We start from the raw sequence: 10,033 nt of genomic DNA, 5'->3' as shown, positions 1-10,033 counted from the left end.
CCCAGAATTGTCCCCACTCCCAGCCCCTGAGGTGCCGTCCCCTCCCTCAGGGATGTGAATTCCAACCTGGAAGATATTTTGATTTCCCAGCCTTTTTTTTTTTTGTTTGTTTGTTTGTTTGTTTGTTGGGTGTTTCTTTGGTTCTTTTGTTTTGTTTTTGTTGTTTGTTTGGTTGGTTTTCTTGGTTTTTTGGGTTTGGTTGATTTTCTGGCTTGTTTTGGGTTTTTGAGGTGTGGGGCTTTTTTTTTTTTTTTGTTCAATTTTTTTTTTTCCCTAGCCTATATTAAAAAAAAAAAAAAGAAGGAATTGTGGCTGTTGTGTTCATTTAAGAGCTGTGGGCATGGACAGAAGGGAAGGGAAGGGAAGGGAAGGGAAGGGAAGGGAAGGGAAGGGAAGGGAAGGGAAGGGAAGGGAAGGGAAGGGAAGGGAAGGGAAGAAGAGAAGAAGAGAAGAGGAGAGAGAAGAGAAAAAAGAAGAGAAAATGAGAGAGAAGAGAAAAGGAGAGAGAAAAGGAGAGAGAAGAGAAAAGAGAAGAGAGAAGAGAAAAGGAGAGAGAAGAGAAAAGGAGAGAGAAGAGAGAAGAGAAAAGGAGAGAGAAGAGAAAAGAGAAGAGAGAAGAGAAAAGGAGAGAGAAGAGAAAAGGAGAGAGAAGAGAAAAGGAGAGAGAAGAGAAAAGAGAAGAGAGAAGAGAAAAGGAGAGAGAAGAGAAAAGGAGAGAGAAGAGAAGAGAAGAGAAGAGAAGAGAAGAGAAGAGAAGAGAAGAGAAGAGAAGAGAAGAGAAGAGAAGAGAAAAAAAGAAGAGAAAAAGGAAGAGAAAAAAGAAGAGAAAATGAGAGAGAAAAGAGAAGAGAAAAGGAGAGAGAAGAGAAAAGGAGAGAGAAGAGAAAAGGAGAGAGAAGAGAAAAGAGAAGAGAGAAGAGAAAAGGAGAGAGAAGAGAAAAGGAGAGAGAAGAGAAAAGGAGAGAGAAGAGAAAAGGAGAGAGAAGAGAAAAGGAGAGAGAAGAGAAAAGGAGAGAGAAGAGAAAAGGAGAGAGAAGAGAAAAGGAGAGAGAAGAGAAGAGAAGAGAAGAGAAGAGAAGAGAAGAGAAGAGAAGAGAAGAGAAGAGAAGAGAAGAGAAGAGAAGAGAAAGAAGAGAAAAAAGAAGAGAAAATGAGAGAGAAAAGAGAAGAGAAAAGGAGAGAGAAGAGAAAAGGAGAGAGAAGAGAAAAGGAGAGAGAAGAGAAAAGGAGAGAGAAGAGAGAAGAGAAAAGGAGAGAGAAGAGAAAAGGAGAGAGAAGAGAAGAGAAGAGAAGAGAAGAGAAGAGAAGAGAAGAGAAGAGAAGAGAAGAGAAGAGAAGAGAAAAAAAGAAGAGAAAAAAAGAAGAGAAAAAGGAAGAGAAAAAAGAAGAGAAAATGAGAGAGAAAAGAGAAGAGAAAAGGAGAGAGAAGAGAAAAGGAGAGAGAAGAGAAAAGGAGAGAGAAGAGAAAAGAGAAGAGAGAAGAGAAAAGGAGAGAGAAGAGAAAAGGAGAGAGAAGAGAAAAGGAGAGAGAAGAGAAGAGAAGAGAAGAGAAGAGAAGAGAAGAGAAGAGAAGAGAAGAGAAGAGAAGAGAAGAGAAGAGAAAAAAGAAGAGAAAAAAGAAGAGAAAATGAGAGAGAAAAGAGAAGAGAAAAGGAGAGAGAAGAGAAAAGGAGAGAGAAGAGAAAAGGAGAGAGAAGAGAAAAGGAGAGAGAAGAGAGAAGAGAAAAGGAGAGAGAAGAGAAAAGGAGAGAGAAGAGAAGAGAAGAGAAGAGAAGAGAAGAGAAGAGAAGAGAAGAGAAGAGAAGAGAAGAGAAAGAGAAGAGGGTGACGCTGCACAACAAAGCTTCATCCCCATTCCTGCCCCTTGGAATCAGCTCCAGGGATCAACTTGGACACGTTTGGGATTGAATTTTCCGGCAGCCCGCTGGGATTTTCTCACCGTGGCCCTGCGGTATTGAAAACTTGGAGAAGATGCTGTTTCTCCATAAAAAACAGCCCCAGTGCAGTCAATGGGATGAGAGGATTTAAGTGGAAATGAGAGGGTTTACGGGGCTGGTTGCTTTTATTTCCTGTGGAAAAATGCATATTTTATGATTGGCTGTTCGCAAATATTAAATTGAATACTATATGTATTGTGTTATATCGATTAGAAGTGCTGTATTAACATTTTAATAGTGTGGTAAATGTAGTTTTGGAGTTAAGATAGAAACTATGTACGTGGGTTTTTTTTAAAAAGAATGAGATACTCGCTTTGAGAGAGCAATCCCAAAACACCGAAATCTTCCAGAGAAGAGGAATCGATGGTTCTCTTCTCAGAAGAAGCAAATTTCTTCAGGCCTTGCTCAGACTCGAAGACTCCGTGGGGATTAGAAGAAGGAGTTGACATATTCCAGAGAGAGATTCTTGTTTTAAATAGAATGTATGCATAACCATGAAGTATGTATGAATATGCAACAGGGTATGGTTTTAAGGGTTATTTCTTTTTTCACAAAGCATGCTTGTCGTGGCTTAGTGCCCGAGAGCATCCGGACGTCCATAATTCTTTGCTTTTTATTGTCTTGTAATTGTCCTAACTCTAAATTTTTATTACTCTAATTGTATTACTATTCTGAATTCCCTTCTGTCCTACATGGCGTGTGCACCAATTATTATAAATATACATAAATAAATATAAATAAATATAAATAAATATAAATATCATTGCTCAACCTTCTGAACTCCCTTCTGAGCTACATGGTGTCGGTACCAATTATTATAAATATATAAAAATAAATATATAAAAATAAATATATGTATTATCGATCAACCTGCTGAACTCCCTTCTGACCCACATGGCGTCTGTGCCAATTATTATAATTATATAATTAAATATATAAAAATAAATATATGCATTATCGATCAACCTGCTGAACTCCCTTCTGACTCACATGGTGTCTCTACCAATTATTATAATTATATAATTAAATATATAAAAATAAATATATGCATTATCGATCAACCTGCTGAACTTCCTTCTGACCCACATGGCGTCTGTGCCAATTATTATAAATTTATATAAATAAATATATTTAAATATATATATATATATGATTGATCAACCTGCTGAACTCCCTTCTGACCCACACGGCATGTGTACCAATTATTATAAATATATATAAATAATTATATATAAATAAATATCTGTATTATTGATCAACCGGAGCACGGCACAGTTACACGCGGGCACGTTTTATTCTCTGGATGCATCCTTCCTGCTCAACAGCCAAAAGCTTTATTGATCCCAAACCATTCCCCTTCTCCCTCTTCATTCCTTTTTTTTTTTACTGCACCCCCTTTTCCCCCTTTTCCCACCCCTCAAGCGCTCTGCTGCTTCCACTTCGGAGTTTGAGCTCAGCTTGGAGCCTGTTTTCTCAGAAGAAGCCAACGGACAATTCATTCAGATTCTGTTTTGTTTGGTTTTTTTTGTTTTTTGTTTTTTTTTTTCTCCCAAGATCCATATAAATTACATGCAAAACATTGTACATAGAGATTAATATCAAAATGCAATACAGATCAGGTGCACTTTAAGCTGGACTCTAGGATATGGCAAACACACCAGGGTACATATTGCTTTGAAACCACCATTGTTTTGTTTTTTAATGTCATGCATACCACATAATATTCAGTCTTTTGTTTTGTATTTTGGTTTTTTTTTTTTTCCTCTTTTTTTCTCTCTCCCCTTTTTTTTTTTTTTAATACAAAAATACCAGTGCTTATTATACTGAGTTACTGGAAAAAAAAAAAAAAAAAGGAAAATCTCGGTTCCACGTGCCCTCTTCAAAAGAAAGTTTTTTTTTTTTTTGTTTTGTGAGAGCATTGGATAAATATATATACACACACATAAATGTTGAGTTCAGACTGTATATATATATATATTCATTGAAGGGGAGGAAATAAACTGAAGGCAGTTTTAGCCATGGGCTTTGCTGGATGAAAATGGGGGGATTTGGGCAGAGCAGAGTCGGGGTGAGGGAGGGAAGTGCCAAAATCCCCGTTTGGGTGGAAAAGGAGGAGAAAAAGGATTCCCCAAATCCCGAGGGGATTTTGGGGTGCAGGAGGTGCTTTGGGTGAGGGGAAAATGCCAAAATCCCTGTTTTGGTGGAAAAGGAGCAGGAAAAGGATTCTCCAAATCCCGAGGGGATGATTTGGGGGTGAAAGAGGCATTTTGGGTGAGGGGAAAATGCCAAAATCCCCGTTTGGGTGGAAAAGGAGGAGAAAAAGGATTCCCCAAATCCCGAGGGGATTTTGGGGTGCAGGAGGCATTTTGAGTGAGAGGGAAATGCCAAAATCCCTGTTTGGGTGGAAAAGGAGGAGACAAAGGATTCCCCAAATCCCGAGGGGATGATTTGGGGGTGCAGGAGGCATTTTGGGTGAGGGGAAAACGACAAAATCCCTGTTTGGGTGGAAAAGGAGGAGAAAAAGGATTCCCCACATCCCCAGGGGACATCTGGGGGTGCAGCGTTGGGCTCGGGGGTTGGGGACGGAGCAGAAGCCTTGCAGGCCGAGATGTCCCCCAGAGGGACAAAAACCTTCTCAGGGTGGTGCCAGAGGTGCCAGGAGCTGGCGGGGGCACCCGGAGATGCCCTCCCGTGTTTGGGATGGGGTTTGTGTCCTGCTGTCCCCTCAGGTCACCCTCAGAGAGCGGCTGAGGCCTCCAGGCCCGGGGCGTGAGTGTGGGGAAATGGCCGCCCATGCTAAAAGCGCGGCTCGGTTTATTTCCTTCTTGGAAAACTTTCACTTTATTGCACGGAAAAACCTTTTTTTTTTTTTGGGCGGGAGGGGGGAAAAAAAGGAAAAAAAGGAAAAAAAAAAAAAGAGATGAAAGCCCGTCCCCACACCCTTCTCCCTGTGCAAATCCTAAAAACCTCAGCAGGAGAAAGCGTCAAGAGCGGCCTGGCCAGCGAAGCGTGCACACACAGGCCGCGGTGTCTTTGGTACCAATCCGCCAACTCCACGGAAAATCCACGGAAAATCCACGGAAAATCCGAAAATCCGCCCTGCTGGGATCAAGAACTGGATGCAGAAGGATGTTCAGAGTGTTTTAATAACAAAGCATTCCAAGGCAAGCTGATCACAAGGAGGAGGGAGGGGGGTGGCTTTGCTTCCTGGCGCTGGCCCTCCCCTGCTCCGCGCGCACTCGTGGCAGTTCAAACAAAGCAAAAAAAAAAACAAAAAAAACAACAAAAAAACAGAAATTATTCATAATAATATCTATTTATATGGATATTTATATCTCCCCCTAGTCAAGGCATGTTGCAGAAAGTCCCCAAAAGTCCATGCCGCCGACCATGCCTTTTTTTGTTTGGAGCACCAATCTCCCCCAAATCTCTTTTTTTTTTTTTTTTTTTGTGTAATGTCCTCAATAACTTAAGCCAAGAGTCAGCTGCTGCCAGGATATCACTGAAACTTAACCCAAAAAACCAAAACTTTACAAGAAATCTGCACAAGAAACATTTATACTTGAAGCAACCAGCCATACACCAACATAATTTATAGATATTTATATAAAAAAAACCCATTTGTGTCATCCAACTCACGGCTAGTAGAAAGATGGCTGCTCAGAGAAAAGGAAGCTGACTGGCATCCGATGGCTGAATTAATTAATCCACGGAATTAATTAAAGTGTCCCTTGCAACTGCCCTCAGGCAGCGGCTGAGGGACTCAAGATTTCTTTATTTTCTTTTTTTTCTTTAAACAAAATACATATGGCTGACGTAAAAATATCAGTTTCTGAGCTAAAGAAAACTAGATTTTTTTTCTTTTTCTTTTTTTTTTTTTTTTTGCATAATATTTATATAGCATTATTTCTCCCTCCCCCCACTCCTAAAATGAAAACAAGAACGACAAAAATAGAGCAAACTAAAGGAACGACCAGACCCTTTGTGGCAAACCCTGCCAGTCACAGATTTCTGGGAGTGACTTTGAGAGCCTCCAAAGTTGGCTTGAAGTTGTTGTTGGTTTGAGTCTTTCTTCTTTTTTATTTTTTTTTTTAACTTTCTTTTTTTCAACAGGTCTGAGGTATTAAAAAAAATATCAAAAGGAAAAAAAAAAAATTGGTGCATCCCCCCAAAAAGTATTTAATAAATATTTATGTAAGCTTGTAAGAACACCATATATTCTTTTTTTTTTTTTTTTTTGGTTTTTGCAAGTATTTAAAATAGAAAAAGTGATTTTTTTTTGTTTTTTTTTTTTTAAGCAACGTCACCTTTAGCACAGAACCAAAACCCCACAACCACCACTCGTATTTTTTTTTGTTGTTGTTGTTTTTCCTGGTGTTTAACCCTAGATCCCCTCACTCCCCTGGGTTATTTTTTTGGGGGGGCAGGGAGGGAAGGAGGAGCCGGGCATGGGGTGCACACTGAATTTGCACTGGGGACGGGCAGTGGTGGCAACTTCTTCTTGCTGTTGGCAGTGAACAAAGCCCAGCTCGCCAGCACCAGGGTGGGACACTCGGGATATCCAGGATATTATTTGGGATTTTTGGGATAAAGACCTTTCCTCAGCAGGAACGAGCTGCTCCTTCCCTCCTCCTCCTCCTCCTCCTCCGGTGCCGGGGGCGAAGCGAAGACACTTGGTTTGTGTTGTGGCTTAAGGAACACTTAAATCTTGGCAAAGATTAAATCTGGGCCTGGCGTGGCAGGAGGTGCTGCAGGCAGTGCTCGGACAAGGCACGGGCGATTCCGCTGTGCGCTCCTGGTGGGACAGGGCAGGAGGAGAACCCAGCCAGAGCCAGCCTTTCCCAAAAAAAAAAACAAACCCTCACTCAGCCTCTGGAATCCCAGGGTTTGGAATCGCAGGCTTTGGAATCCCAGGGTCTGGAATCCCAGGGTCTGGAATCCCAGAGTTTGGAATCCCAGGGTCTGGAATCCCAGGGTCTGGAATCCCAGGGTTTGGAATCCCAGGCTTTGGAATCCCAGGGTCTGGAATCCCAGGGTTTGGAATCCCATGGTCTGGAATCCCAGGGTCTGGAATCCCAGGGTTTGGAATCACAGAGTTTGGAATCCCATGGTCTGGAATCACAGAGTTTGGAATCCCAGGGTCTGGAATCCCAGGGTCTAGAATCCCAGGGTCTGGAATCCCAGAGTTTGGAATCCCAGGGTCTGGAATCCCAGGGTCTAGAATCCCAGGGTCTGGAATCCCAGGGTCTAGAATCCCAGGGTCTGGAATCCCAGAGTTTGGAATCCCAGGGTCTGGAATCCCAGAGTTTGGAATCCCAGGGTCTGGAATGCCAGGGTTTGGAATCCCAGAGTTTGGAATCCCAGGGTCTGGAATCCCAGAGTTTGGAATCCCAGGGTTTGGAATCCCATGGTCTGGAATCCCATGGTCTGGAATCCCAGGATCTAGAATCCCAGAGTTTGGAATCCCAGGGTTTGGAATCCCATGGTCTGGAATCCCAGGGTCTAGAATCCCAGGGTCTGGAATCCCAGGGTTTTCCCATCCAGGGGTGGGAATGACCTCGCTTCCAGCTCATTCTCTCTGCTCCCGAGCCAGCCAGAGGGGATGGAGGAGAGCAGGGAGGTGGCAGAGGAAGAAGAAGCCCAAGCCCTGCCCTCCTGCTCCAGGGATGGCCAGAGGGACAATCCAGAGCCAGCTCCAAGGAAAGGGAGTCTCCCTGGGTTATTCCCAGGGCTCAGGGGGAGGAGATGACCTCCAAAAAAAGCAGCCAAGTGAGGCCAAGCCTCCAGCAGCACCTTCTCTGGGAGACCTGCAGCCATCCAAGCCAAACCTCCAGGAAAATCTGGGATCATCCAGGGCCCTCCCTGCTTTCCACTGGATCATGAGACAGCTGGATTGATCCCTCCCAGGATTCAGGAGGCCCTCAGCATTCTCCACTCAGCCTCCCACGGATTTTGGGCATGGCTGGAGCCTCCTCCTGGATCACTGTGGGGCTGAGGGGTGCTGGACCCCAACAGCACAGAAAAAAGGGCAAAAATCCCTCTGCTCTGGAGGGCAGGAGCTGGGAGAGCTGCAAAAAATCCTCTCCCCAAGAGTTTCCCCCCTGAGCAAGAGCAGCAGAGAGGCCTCTCCTAGAGAAGGAGAATTCCTAGAGAATTCCTCAGGAAGAAGCTGCATCCCTCACACAGGGGGTTCTCCCCACCTTTTCCCTGGCAGTTTCACCTCCACCTTTGCAGGAAAATCAGAATCTCTCCCCTCCAGCAAGGTTAGAGCCAAGCCCCACCTTCGTTTCTCATCTCCCAGTTTGGAAACAGAGAGAAAAAAAACGTGTGGGCACACACAGAGGGGGAGCTGGAAAAAGCCCAGGTACCATTTTTCAAAGGTGGAAGACTGGTGGGCATCCCTGGATCTCTGAACCTTGGAGTAAACACCTTCCCCTGGCTGGGATTTTTTTAGTTTATTCCTTAATTTTCACACTGGAGCAGTGACTGCCCCTCTGGGTAGGGGGGCAAATCCCACAAGCAAAGAGCAAAGCCCAACGTTAGAAGAAAAAAACCCCAAAAACCACATGTGTTAAAAAAAAAACCCACAAAAAAAAAAAAAATCAAGTCACAAGTGCACCCCCAGCCTTCGGGCTGAGGGCGTGTAAGACTACAACAATTTGAATTTCCTTGGAACATGCATTTTTCCAAAGTGAAAACCCCCTGGCTCCAGGTGCCTGGAGCCCAACTCTTGGAAAGGAAAGAACCTGGCAGCTTCCCCTGGGTGAGTACCACGGAAAATCAGGGATGGAGATGCACAATTGGTTTTTTGTTTTTTTTTTTTGGCTTAGCCTCTCTCCCAACACCCAGCGTGGTGGTACTCTGGTTCCCACTGCTAAATAACGGTTAAAAAAAAAATAAAAACAAACCAAGAACAAAATGAAACAAAACAAAAAAACAGATAAACACCTCCCCCAACCCCCCCAAAAAAAAACCCCAAATGTGTTTACCACACCCAAAAACCCCAGATGATGATACAGGCATGAGCAGTTTGACACGGAGTGACCGCAGCGTGTGATCAGTTACTGGTGCTGGGATCACACAGGGCTGAGGTGGATGAGGAACGAGGAAGAGGAGGAGGAGGGGGAATTCCAAGTTCTAAGGTCAAACAGAGGTCTCCAGGCTGTGGAAGGGGCTCCCGGGCTCGGGGAAGCTGAACTCGCTGTCCACGGCGTTGTTGTTCCTGTTGAGGGCCGTGGAGCCCCCCAGGCTGCCCCCACCTCGCTTTTGGAGTCCGTCAGGCTCGGGCTCGTCTTCGGTGCCGTCAAGGAATGGTGTCCGAGGCTCGTCTTCCTCCAGGATGAACTCTGGGTGAGTCATGAAGTTATGGATGGAGCTTCTGGATTCGGGTTTCTCGAGGCCTTCGTACAGGGAGCTACGGAACGCATTCACCACTTTGATCTGGGCGGCGCGGGGAGGGAAAAAACAGGGGTCAGTGGTGCTGCCAGAGGGCAGGGCTCGAGGGAGAAAGTGAAAAGAAATGATGGAAGACAACCATCGAACGAAAATAAAATAAAATAAAATAAAATAAAACAGCACGACCACAGGGACAAAATCACCACTGAACAGACAGCTCGGTCAAAAATGAGACATCTACGGTGAACTGGGGTCAGAGTCAGGCACTACGGGGGTGGTGGGAACCCACCGGCTACGGGGCGGCCTCAGAAGCTGCAAGAAAAGACACAGGACGACTCAAAACCGCCACCCCAGCATCACCAGTCTGGATGGATGGAAGCCAAAACGCGTTAATTAGTCGTTAAATTTGTGTGTGGGTGTGCGCGCACGCGCCTCGGGGTGGACGGACACGAGGACAACGAACGAGGTGGGGGAACTACGGCTCCAAAAAGAGGTGGGTTAGGCAAACAGCGGGGGCAAACTCTACCGTGGGAGCCATGGGTGGGGTTGGGAGGGTCCTTCCTACAGCTCTGGAAAGGAATGGGGCTTCCCAAAGGTGCCTCCAGGTTTTTTGGAGCCCCTGGAAGCACAAGATCCAGGTGGGTGCTGTGAGGATCCACGTGAAGGTCCAGGACTGTGTGGGGTTCCCCACACTGCTGGAG

At 44.9% G+C, this 10,033-nt stretch overlaps 1 protein-coding gene across 8 annotated transcripts in view; it reads right to left on the bottom strand.

The window, feature by feature from the left end:
- Positions 1 to 6,155: 6,155 nt before the first annotated feature.
- The window catches only part of ATP2B4 (ATPase plasma membrane Ca2+ transporting 4), a 65,526-nt gene continuing 61,648 nt past the window's right edge, over positions 6,156 to 10,033 (bottom strand). For all 8 annotated transcript variants that reach the window (XM_068173134.1, XM_068173137.1, XM_068173128.1 and 5 more), the window contains one exon: positions 6,156 to 9,377. In XM_068173134.1, coding sequence (XP_068029235.1) covers positions 9,352 to 9,377 — 26 coding nt within the window. In that variant the 3' untranslated portion in view covers positions 6,156 to 9,351. The remainder of the gene's footprint in view (positions 9,378 to 10,033) is intronic.

Source organism: Anomalospiza imberbis, chromosome 26 (genome assembly GCF_031753505.1).
Source record: "Anomalospiza imberbis isolate Cuckoo-Finch-1a 21T00152 chromosome 26, ASM3175350v1, whole genome shotgun sequence".
In the NCBI taxonomy this organism is placed as follows: Eukaryota; Metazoa; Chordata; class Aves; order Passeriformes; family Viduidae; genus Anomalospiza; species Anomalospiza imberbis.
The sequence above is the reverse complement of the archived record's forward strand: the minus strand, read 5'-3'. Positions and strand labels throughout refer to the sequence as shown.